This window comes from Aphidius gifuensis, linkage group LG1 (genome assembly GCF_014905175.1).
Source record: "Aphidius gifuensis isolate YNYX2018 linkage group LG1, ASM1490517v1, whole genome shotgun sequence".
Lineage (NCBI taxonomy): Eukaryota > Metazoa > Arthropoda > Insecta > Hymenoptera > Braconidae > Aphidius > Aphidius gifuensis.
In genome coordinates, this window is record NC_057788.1 from 4906764 (window position 1) to 4919528 (window position 12765).

The 12765-nt window shown below is 22.5% G+C and overlaps 1 protein-coding gene across 1 annotated transcript; it reads left to right on the forward strand.

Annotated features, from left to right (window-relative positions):
* The first annotated feature begins 98 nt into the window (after window positions 1–98).
* Window positions 99–12521, forward strand: LOC122861133 (E3 ubiquitin-protein ligase AMFR-like). The gene is made up of 8 exons (XM_044165333.1): window positions 99–583; window positions 3502–3835; window positions 6810–7067; window positions 8406–8561; window positions 10759–11069; window positions 11143–11539; window positions 11606–11859; window positions 11954–12521. The coding sequence occupies exons 2-8, from the start codon at window positions 3578–3580 to the stop codon at window positions 12129–12131; spliced, it is 1812 nt and encodes a 603-aa protein (XP_044021268.1). The 5' UTR covers window positions 99–583; window positions 3502–3577; the 3' UTR covers window positions 12132–12521.
* Window positions 12522–12765: the final 244 nt, after the last annotated feature.

Below are 12765 nucleotides of genomic sequence, written 5' to 3' on the forward strand. Positions count from 1 at the left end.
TTGTAGTTCAATAATTCACCGCATATTTATCGACCGAGTTTTCTAAAAATTAAGATAGAGAGAGACAAAAGAGATTGAGAGAGAGATATGTTTGGATTATTGGCATCTCGATTACAATTTTATAACATTTCTCAATATGACACGTCGAGAAAGACAGTAAAACACGGTGTTCAGTCAAACGTGCGTCGAGTGTTCGAGTGCCTTGTGACATTAAACTCAATATAAATAAACAAATAAAAATCATTCTAAAGTAGTTTAAATAAATAAAACCTTAAAACTCAATATATGCAAGCAAGTATATTATTAACCAAGTTGTGTGTCGGTATTGGCTTGCAATAATAATTGGCGTTTCAGTAAAAAAAAAAAAACAAAATACTCAGTAAAAGACAATATACCAGACGACGATTATTTACAAGTTACATGCTTTTATTTTTTTTTCTTTTTGACATAATACATTAACAAATGTGTAGGCTTAAATAAGTGTTAAAAAAAAAATTTATATTAACTCACATGGACTAGATTTATACAGATGACGCAAAATTGGATTAAAAAACGTCACTGAAATAAAATTAAATTAAAAAACGTAAGTTATCATGTGTATTGTTTTTTATTTAAAAATAAATATCTCACACACTAGAATATATAAATAAAATTTTTATAAAATTGTTATTATTATTTTTTTGGCTAACATATTTGTAGCCTCGAATTTTAGAAAGACACGTCAGTTGTTTTTTCGTTTAGTTTCCTTTATAAAAAAAAAACGTCTTGCGCGTCTACTCACGACATACTTTTAATATATTTCCGCAATTTTTAAAAAGTTATTATTTTATTATTAATAATAATGTTTATTTTATAATTAATGTGGTTTTTTATTTTTGTTTTTTTTTATATTGTTTGTTGATTTTGTCAAGTTTTTAGGTTTGAATTTTTTGCTTTATTTATTTTATTTTTTCAAGTGGGCGTTGACAATCTGTCATTAAATTTTATTAATTTTTATCATGATGATTTTTGTTGGGCATGTTTTATAATATGTGAAACAATGTGTTTATGAATTTACAAGTTATTTTTATTTTTTTCTTGTGTTATTTATAACCACACAATTTGTTCTTCTTCTTTTTTTTTTTTTTCAATTAAAAACAGCTGTTTTGTCATTACTTTTACATTTTTTTAAAAATTTAATTTCTTGGTTAACGTGACTATTTTGTTGGTTTATAGATTTCTATTTTCTTATGTATTTTTAATAAAATCCAGTGAAATTTTTAACCCAATGTTTACCTCATATAAAAAAATAAGGAAATTTTAGCAAAATGGTAATTGAAAATTCTCTAGTGACAGTGAAATTTAAACGATAAATTTTATAAAAATAATACTATGTTGAGAATATAAATTTACCTGTTTTTTATTTTTTACAAATTTTAATTTCATATTATATTGAAGGCTAGAATTTAAGAAGGTGATCGTTATAATCAAACATCAAAGCAAACGGTCAAGAACAAAAATGACGTAATCTTTTTACTCCGTAATACTGTTTTATTTTTTTTTTATTTTGCTGCACTTTAAGTGCAACATTTATTTTTAATTTAAAATGAAAAAACATCTTTTAATTATATTATTAAAATATATTTTTTTTATTAACCCATTTTAGTTTTTTCATATTTAAATTGTTTTTAATTTTTAAATTCAAAAAAACATGCATATTTTTAAATAAAATTTTATCAATTACTTTAACCTGTTTAATAATTAAAAAAAAATTCCAAACATGTTATCATTTTTTTAATGATCAAGGTTTTTGTAAAATATAAAAAAAAGCCCATTTATTTTATTTCAAATATAATTTTTTGATATATAAAAAAAAACAATATGACTCATCGAAATAATGTTTGAAAATGAAAGAAAAAAAAAAACCTTTCAACGTTATAAATTATAACTTATAATGAACCATTTGTTTTTATTGCATTGACATCACTGTTATGATTATCTTAATGATATAATAATGAATAAAAATAAAAAAATACTGCATTCCATCCAAAAAAATTTATAATAAAAAAAGATAATAGATATATTTTTGCGTGAATTTAAAATTGCATTAATAATTATCTGCATTGCAGCATTCGTGTAAAATCATTCAATAAAAACAAAAATTATAGTTTATTAAAAATTTTATTATATTTATTTATAATCAGACTAGTGCAATAAATAATTATTCAAGTTTTATTATTATAAATTTGTGTAAATTAAATATAAAATTAGCATTTTAAACATCAACGTTAATTTGGTTTCGACAAAGTCATTTTATCATCGCTCACTTTGATCATATTAATATGAAAATATTAAAAAAAAATATTTATTTTTATTTGTTCACTTTGATTATAAATTGAAATAAATGAATTGATTATTTAAATAATTTTTATTTCAAGCTGCTATTTTATTCAAGTCAAAATAAAAATTTAAAAAAGTCGTACTTGTAAACTAGTACATCCGGATTGTTAAGTTACAATCCGTATTTATCCAGTCTTAAGCCAGTGAAATCTCGATTGGTCCCACTAGATTTTTTTTAAATAACTAATTGTCTATTTCCTTTGGATAATATTAAAATAGTCTATAAAAATTATTTACGGTCATTGTACTCTGTCTAAAATATATTCCATTTAACTCTTTTTTTTTTTTTTTCATTTTGAATATCCATAAATTTGAATATGTTTTTAATTTATTTTATAGATAAATAATTAACATTGATTAACTATTTTTTTTTTTTTTAAACAATCGTGATAATTGTAAAATAGATTTACAATGTTTATTTAAAAAGTAAATTGTTGTAAATATAAAGATAAATTTTTTTTTTTTATTTATGTTTAAAATTATTTAAAAATTTATTTGCTGTAATAATATTTACATGACGTGGTTCAAAATAATTTATAAAAATTGTCTATATTTTATTTTTCTTTGTTGTAACAATTTAAGTGACTTTTATTGATTTTTTTCTAGCATTATTTATAATTCACTAGTGAGCTTAGTCGTAACACTTTGAAGCTATTTTATTTATTTATTAACTTGTTTATTTAAAATATAATATAAAAATTGATGAATTTTTTAATAATTTTTTTCATTAACAGATATTGTCAGCAATTTTAATTTATCTGTAATGTTTATTTTATTTGTGCTTACATGAGTGTTATTCAGAAATGAAAACATAATTCGATCTTGACATATAGACACAATATATACACGAGTATTTGTCTGTGTACTTGTTATACTATATTTTATTGATTTTGTACGATGTAATTTCACATGATTACTATATTCATTTATGTTTTTTTTTCTCCATTTTATTTTTTATAGCTGTACAATTATTTGTTGAAGAAAAAAAAAAATAACACAAACAAACAATATATGGTTATTTTATTTATGATTTTAATTTATTGATTTCTGATTATTTCAACACTGACCTTGATCAATTATTTTTAATAAAAATTAATATAGATATGAAAATTTATTTTACAGATTTCAAAGTGAGGAGTGTTTTTTTGTTGATTTAAATTTTATTGACATAAAAAATTTAACGAAAATTGAATTAACAATGCCAACGGTTTTTTTGGCACGTGTGCCAGTGCCAAATTTTCGATTGTACACAGCAATTAGTGTTGCAATATTATCATGCTCAGTATACTATGCAGCACAAATTGTTAGAGATCCATCATGGCGTACAAATCACACAAATATTATAATTAAAGATGAAAATTCAACGGATGACAGTGGTACAATTGATTCAAGAACACCTGGAATGCAACTCAGAGAATTATTTTCCTGTATGATTCAAGAGCCAATTTGTTTTTGGGTAATTATTAAAATATAATTAACATTATTGTTGCTTTTTTTTTTTTTACTAATAAACCATTTTAAACTGCAGAGAAAAATTTTGAAAATTCTAATTTAGTGTTAAATTAGTTTTAAATTTAATTGATTTTACATTTTTTAAATTATCGCTGTTAATACCAATTGGTATTTTAAAATGAAAGGATTTATATTACGTAGATGATGAGACGGAATAATTTTTATTTTTTTTTGTAAAATTATGTTCATATATAAAATAAAAAAAATAAAAAACGAGAAGATTTAATTATACAGCCGATTGTTTTAAATTCATTTTTTTTTTTTTGAATAATTTTCTATAATTTGCTGATTATACTGACATCAAATTTGAACTTGCTCATACATTGTGCAAGATTATACTTGGATTGGAATACAATAGTTCAAGGTCATTCATACATTTCATTCACTGAGGATGTGTGATTGAAAATTGATTTAATACATAAACTTTGCTTGTCAAAATAATAATGACGATAACGTTGATGTATGTCTAAATTATTCAAGCTCAAATAATAATAGGAAAAAAAATTTATTTTTAATAAAAATATCAAGTATAATTGTTTGTCGACAAATATTAACTATTTAAAATATATTTATCGATTTATTAACAATATAAAAAATTATATCAGACATAGATTTGATTGTTTTATCAGATGTATAGCCATATTTCATAGTGTAAATAATTTATACAAAAACAGACAGCTTGCATGATCAAATCACGTGAGACATTGTCTCTAAGTAGCCTCTATATCCAGTCAAATAGAAAAAAATATGTCTGATCAATTTTAACAAACATTATGTCAATGGATTCATTAATCATTTGTTAAGTAATTCATGCGGTCTATTGTAATTTTTCTTGGCTCTATGGAAGGCATTTGTCTAGAGCAGATATAATAACACAATAACAAATAAATAAAGACAAATATATTGTTTCAAAATTAAGTATATAATAAATAATATATTAACAAACAATTATATTTAATAGCAATTTAAACCAAATGACGTCAAGTGAATTTTGTTACGAATTTTCTAAAAGACATTTTTCTCCATCGGTTCAGGTCCATCGAAATCACTTGAATAATGTTTTCATATTAGAACAACATTAAAATAAAATTATTCTGTTGCAAAATTTAATTTCAATTATTTATTTATTTATTTTTATCAATTTACTTTGACCTGTTTACGACATCTAGTATAATTCAATTCTAGTCATTTTTATAGAAATTTTTTAATATCTCTAAATTTCGTGGGATTATTATTCTAATAGAAAAATTGTCAATGAATATATTTATTATATACACGCCTGTATTGTGTAGGAAGAAATAAATAAATTATAAGTTTGCGTGTATCAATTTTGTATGTAATTGCACGTTGAAACTTACAATGCACCAACTAATTTTTTATTTCTTACGAATCATCATTTAGCAACACCTACACAGCCCACATTTTTTATACTAGAAACTCAATATACTTCTTCATTTTTATATACGAATAATGAAAAAAAAAAAAAATAAAGAAAGAAATAACACGTCCTCCAATAAGTACCTACATAAAGTATCTTTTTTATTTTTATTTTTTATCATGAGCAAAGTAGTTGAAAAAAGTCTCTTACATTAAATAATAATATCAATAATATCAGATAAAAAAATTAGGAAATAAAAATGACTAAAATACTGAGATGACATCATGACTTTTCATTATCATTAAAAAAAAAAACATTTATCGATATTTTTCATATTTTATTGTCACCAGTATTTTTTTCCTCAAATACAATATCCATTGTGATGAATTATTTAATCAAAGAAAAGATTAAAAATATAATAAAAGTCATGTTTGAATAATGATAAGAACACTTGTTTCATGGAAAAAAAAAAAAAAAAAAACTGGTAACAAGTGGATACATGTTTTTTATATTATAATTTTTACACAGGAAAATTTTTAAACAATAAACAAGTTTTTTATTATTTCGGATAAATTTACAAATAAATTTTTGGAAAAAATAGAAAAAAAAATTTTAATAAATTTTAAAAGATCTTGTTTATAGAAATTGTTTATCCATATATTTGTAAACTTTGACTTTGAGTTATAAAATTATATATTTTAAAAAAAATATTGTTGACAATACGTGATCTCGATGTTTGATAAAAAACTTTTTATATATTTTTGTTTTCAGATAATAAAGATAAAAATATAAATATAATTTATAGACATTGATCTTACTTATCGAATAATTAAATTGATATAAAATACAATATTATCGAATTAAAATACATTAATTTTATTTTAACACAAACTCGTCTATCCTATTTTTAAAAAAATAATTACAAAAGAAGCTTCAAAGAAGAAGAACAAACAAGTTTTAATTAAAATAATTTTATAAACAAATTGATATTGTGATTGATGCTGTTGCATCATCGTATCATTTGAAATAAAACCGCGTGATTTTTTTTTTTTTATTATTACAATGTCTACCTAATAAAATACTAAATTTTATGACTTATTTTATGTTATTTGGCAGCACCAATAATAAACCAAAATAATTTTATTTACGACGTAATTTTAAAAAATAAATTGAAGGTCATTTTTTTTTTTTTTAATATTCATTACTAAATAAATAAAAAATATTCAAAATTTAATATCAAATTAAGCACAAATTTATTTATTTATGATAGAAAATATAATTTATATGATAATTTGTTTTTTTTTTTAAATAAAAAAAAACTTAATTTATTAATTTAATTTTTAAACCGTATTAACCTTGAACAATCTTATAAATCTTGTTGAAATTTTTTTCATTTATTTTTGTATTTAAACAATTTTTTATCACTGAATAATAAATTGGTAGTTAATTGGATGATAAATAAAATAAATAAATAATTTTCAATGTTATTTTTAAGATGTTATTTGTTATTTATTTAACTTTTTTTTATATTTTTTTTCAGCCACTGATGAATATGGCATACTGTGCACTAATACTGCTTGGTAAAACAATTCAAAAACTTGTATTTGGTGAACTTAGAGCATCTGAGAGACAACACTTGAAGGATAAATTTGGAAATTTTATATTTTATAAATTTATATTTGTCTTTGGTGTATTGAATGTGCAATATGCTGATGAGGTTGTGCTTTGGTGGGCATGGTTTACTGCACTTGGTTTTCTTGGTCTTCTGAGTCAGCTCTGCAAGGATAGATTTGTATACGTAAGTATTTATTCATTCTTCATCATTAAATATATAATATATAAACAAATCAAAACAGATAAAATAATACGTCTTTTTTATTTTTTTTTGTTGATAAAGCTTGTGGATAATTAAATGCCTAGTCTTTTCCTGGACACTTGAAAAGTTTATTGTTCGTGTTCTAATTTTCTTGACTTGTTCAAGGACTTTATTTTTTTTATTCAATAAAAATTTTTCATATCATATTGATACACAGACACAGACACATCAATATTATATTACAAGTGACAACTACCCACTCTATTGACTCTTATAACACAAAGCCTCGGTAATATATTTATTAAAAATATTATTATTTTTTATGTATAATAAATTTACTATCAGTATTCGAAGTAAAAATGAAAGGATAAAATAATTTCTAGGTCATTACTGAGATTGAAAAAATTAGCATTTAATTATTTGCATGAGGTGATATACAGGACAATAATTTTGTTTCAAGATAATTCGTTATTTTTTATTTGATAAATGTTTTTTTTTAATTTAATTAATTACCAATAATATCAAGGAGTTTTTTTTTGTTAAATAAATAAAAATTGTATATTTTTTTTTAATTCTAAAATTGACTATTAAAAATTAACTATTGATGTAAATTTTTATAATAATTATGTTAATTTTTTTGGATTATTTATTGCCAATATAATCTATTATTTTTATGACTATTGAAAATTATATAATTTGATTTTATTACTTAGTATATTTGATTAATCATCACTCATGATTCATCAGTCAACTTTAATAATAGAATAAATTTTACTTTCTAATTATTAATATAATTCATGTTTTTTTTTTCTCATGGAAATTTACATTGTATATATTATTAATCGTTATTGATAAAGAAAAAAAAAAAGAAAAAATTTTCATCATCCTTGAATTAACTTCAATGCAGGATCTTGAATTGTACGAGAAGGTAAAAAAAAAAAAAAAACATTTAGATCAAACATGAGCTGAAATTAAAACAAGGTCAAACTGGTTTTTTTTTTTTTTTTTCTTTCAACAATTTCGAGTTATTCAACAACCAGTTTTTTTTTTTCAAACAGCACTTTGAAAAATATATTTAAAAAAGCATGTAAATAAATAAAAATTGATTAAAATTGAACATAAATTTGCTGATAAAAAACTGTACTAATTTTGTTGGAAAAAAATATTTAAAATATTTAACGAAAAATAAATGAATTAATTAAGTAATTCATTTTTAAATGTTAACATTGACGTCGTCACTATTTATAAATTAATATATATTTCGAATAAATTGATAAACCATAGTTGAAAAATAATAATTTATTAAATTTAATATTGCAGTTATCATTTTCACCAACAACACCAGGATGGAGTCACGCACGTCTTTTAGGATTACTTGGAGCAATCCTGGCATTGTCCTCGTTCATGTTACTTTTATCAACTGCAGCAGCCTTCTTTTTTGTGTCCTTCAATACTTTTGCATTCATGGCAGCCGAGGTGAGTTACTAGTAATATATATATTCAAGTGTTCAACCACGTATTGATTGTGTCGGTCACAAGACATGACTGTATTAATTTTTCTTCATCGACTATATGCGTGAAGATAATACCAGATTATTGTGCCAAGGAAATTCTGATGTCACTCTTATCCAACCAATTTTTATTCATCTATTTTATATTTATTTCATTATTTTATTTATATATTTCTATCATCCATCAATTTCTAGGACATTTAAATTTTTGTTTTTTAATATCATAAAATCATTGACTAAGTATATTTTAATTTTTTTAAAATAACAAAATCATTTAAATTTTAATTAAATATTTATTTTTTAGAAGGTAAAAAAAATTTTCTATATTTAGAACTTGTTGAATCATCAACGTTCACTCAGAAAACTTGTACTACTTTGCGTCATTAAATTTTTGAATTTAATATTTATTTAATTCTAAAAAAGTAATTTTATTTTTGTTTAATTAGATACAAAAATACTCCAAGTATTAGCTTTGAATTATAAAAGCTTTGCAGAAATATTATTTATTATTTTGACTAATAACAAAAGAAAAAAAAAAAAAGTAATTTTTATGAATATTCGTTTGATGATTTGAATGAATGTCAAAAAAATATTCATAAATATATTTTTAAATATAATATATTCATTATTCTTGAACGTTTCATTATTATGTTGTTACATCGAGGTGAACACCCCGTCACTGAGGTGACTGACCAGCCTCAAGACCACGGTAATTTAAACAAGTTTACGTAACGGTGAATCTTTTCCGTATTCAATCAAAATTAAATGGTTTTTCTTCTATTATCCCACGATATAAATTCCAATGCTTTTATTAATTATTTAAATATATTGCCAAATTATTTGATCCAGCTGATTTAATAAACAAAAATAAATTACAAAGCTAATTACACAATTGACTAGAATATATATACTCTGACATTTTGATTAATTATAATTATAAATCAGTCACTTTTCAACAACCATAAAAGTTTTCCATTAACTAGTTTATGTCAATTTTTATTTATTTTTATTTTTGTTTTCTGTTTATAAATAGAGTGTATGATGCAATTTTTTTCTGCACTTTTAATAAATAAAAAAATTCAAAATTTTCCGTAATGAATAATCAATAACATTTATTTCAAATTTATACTTGATAAGAATATTTTTTTTTTCATATATTTTGTTCAAGATAAATATGTTCATGATATTTTTTTTTTACATAATTTTATTATCCATGTATAATTATTAATTATTGAGTATTTAAAAAAAATACATTTAAATATTATTATTTAATAAAGTGTTGGAAACGGTGCAAGTTTAAAAATTACTCAACTAAAATTTATATAAATAAATAAATAAAAAAACTATGCCAGTTTTAAAACTGTAAAATGACCTTTGAAGCATAAATAAGTTGATTGGAAAGGTCTGGGTCAACAACCCATGTATGTGTCATTTTAGTAATATGATTTTTTCTATACTATTATACATTTTACTCATAAAAACACCTTTTCATTATTGTGAATATTTTTATCTCCCACTTGATTTTTTAATCAATCAACATACTCGGTTACTCTTCTGTGGTTATTTAGCTACATGATGATTCTAGAAAGTTCTTTAATATTGAAACTGATTTCACAATTTAAACCCGGCAGTTTAAATACAACAAGTCTTTTATCACGAATAACATTTATAAATATTACACATACACATAATAATGACATAATATTCTTTTTCGTTTTCTTTTTTTTTTGTTATTTTAATTTTCTTTTTATTGTTTATTTTGATATGTCAAAATATAAGCTATGGCTCAATATCCTTGTCTTGTTGGCAATAAAAAAATGAATAAATTTAAAAATATATTAGTTTCTTTTTACGAAATATTTTTGATAATAGCTGAAGCCCGTTTGCAATAGAAATTCGAAAAATATCTACTTTTTCTTTGAAGAATTTCTATAAATCCAAAATCCAGAAAATACGGTTTATATTTTTTGTTTTATGTTGATTAAAATTTAAATATTCAGTTGATTCATGACAACTCATGTCATAGTAAAAAAAATCATTGTTATTACAAGAATAAATATTTAATATCATCATTAATTTTATATCTAAATGTCAAATGAATTATTAAATCATGATTACGTACAAGTTGTCTGATTTATTTTGTTATTTTTTTTTTTTTCCAGTGTATTTTATTGGCAGTAAGAACAATTCATGTTATGCTGAGATATGGAATTCATCTTTATGATACAAGATCATCACCACGTTCGTCAGATAAACGAGGACCACTTGCTTATTACACTGAATTAATATGTGAATTAACAATACTTGCTGTTGATTTTTTGCATCATGTTCACATGTTATTGTGGAGCAATATATTACTCAGCATGGCATCACTTGTAATATGTATGCAATTACGTTATTTGTTTCATGAAATACAAAGAAGAATAACAAAACACAGAAATTATTTGGCTGTTTTATGTCACATGGAACAAAAGTATGTATATTTAAAAAAAAAAAAAACTAAAAGTATTTAAGATTGATTAATTATGATAAATTTAATTTTATAGTTATCCAATGGCATCAACAGATGAACTCAATGAAAATTCAGATAATTGTGCAATTTGTTGGGAGAAAATGGAAACAGCTAGAAAATTACCATGCAGTCATCTTTTTCACAATTCATGTCTTCAATCTTGGCTTGAACAAGATACATCCTGTCCAACATGTAGACTTATTTTAAGTATGCAAGCTAATCGTCGTGATAATACTCCTGAATTACGTACTGAATTGCCAGAATCACAAACTTCCGTTGGTAGAAATGATAATCATTTCTTTCATTTTGATGGATCAAGATACGTGTCTTGGTTGCCAAGTTTTTCAGTTGAAGTTACTCATAATCGTTTACGTGGTGATGTATTAACATTGGCACATAGTAATTCACAAATTGATGCAATGGCAAGACACGTAAGTTTATAAAATCAATAAAAAAAATAATACATTAATGATGATAACAATTATTATTTATTACAGGTACAACAATTGTTTCCTCATTATCCAAGAAATGTTGTACTTGAAGATTTACGTATTACAAGATCAGTTGAAATGACTGTTGAAAATATTCTCGATGGAAGATTAATAATTCCACATCATGTTATCAATGAGATTGAAGATGAACCTGCCATTCAAAGTCAATCAGTCAATTCAAATAACATATTAAATACACCAACACCAATGCCATCTAAAACATGGGATTTAAAATTGGATCTACCAGTTGAAAATGACAGGTAAATAATATTTATTTCTTATTTGAATGCATTTAGCTATTAGTTATAATATTATCTGATAATTGAAATTATTTTTTTGATAATTTAATTATAGTGTAGAGGAGCCATTGACAATTGGTAGTCGCTTCTCAAAATCTTCAACTGAACGTGAACAAATTTTACAACGTCGTAGGCAACACATGCTGATGACAGCTCGACGAAAATACGTTGAGAAACAGCGAAAGTCTGAGACTGAGACAAAAATTCCAATAAATATTCATACAATGTCCTAAGTTATTTTATTCATTTTTTAAAATTTAAAATAAATAGATTTAAAGTATGAAAAAATAAATTAAAATAAACTCATAATTATATATATGAAAAAGAGAAGAAATAAAATTCAATGATAATTTTGAATTAAAAGATGGTAAGCTTTTAAATTTATCAATGAATAAAAATTAATAAAATTTATTAAAATTGAATGTGTGTATGTTTGTTAAAAAAAAAAAAACAAATTTCGTTAGTGTCATAATGTTTTTAGTAAATAAATGTTTTTAATGAATATAAATAATTCATATTGAGTGTGAAGAAAAATAAAAAGAGAGGTATCAAGCATATCAGGAACCAAGAGCATCCTGTGTCATCAGTTACACATATTTTTTGAGATTAATAAAGAAAAATAATATTTAAAAAAAAAGTATACATAAAATTTGCCATGATTGTGGTAAAAAAAATAAATCGAGTTGAGGTGGCTGTGTTTATACGCAACGTTATACTTAATAAATTAAAAAAATATGTAAAAAATAATGACAATTACAGTTCTGAGTAAATTGCTGTTTAAAAAAAATTTATCATTGAATAATCTTGAATCTTTAAAATACTTAATTTGTAATATTCACTTTAATATAATCATCTAGATGACACGAC

Excerpts from the sequence above, each read along its gene's own strand:
- LOC122861133 (XM_044165333.1), top strand. The coding sequence starts at position 3,578 with ATGCCAACGGTTTTTTTGGCACGTGTGCCAGTGCCAAATTTTCGATTG. Across the intron at positions 7,068-8,405 it reads GCAAGGATAGATTTGTATAC|TTATCATTTTCACCAACAAC; the intron begins GTAAGTATTTAT and ends TTAATATTGCAG. Across the intron at positions 11,860-11,953 it reads CTACCAGTTGAAAATGACAG|TGTAGAGGAGCCATTGACAA; the intron begins GTAAATAATATT and ends ATTTAATTATAG.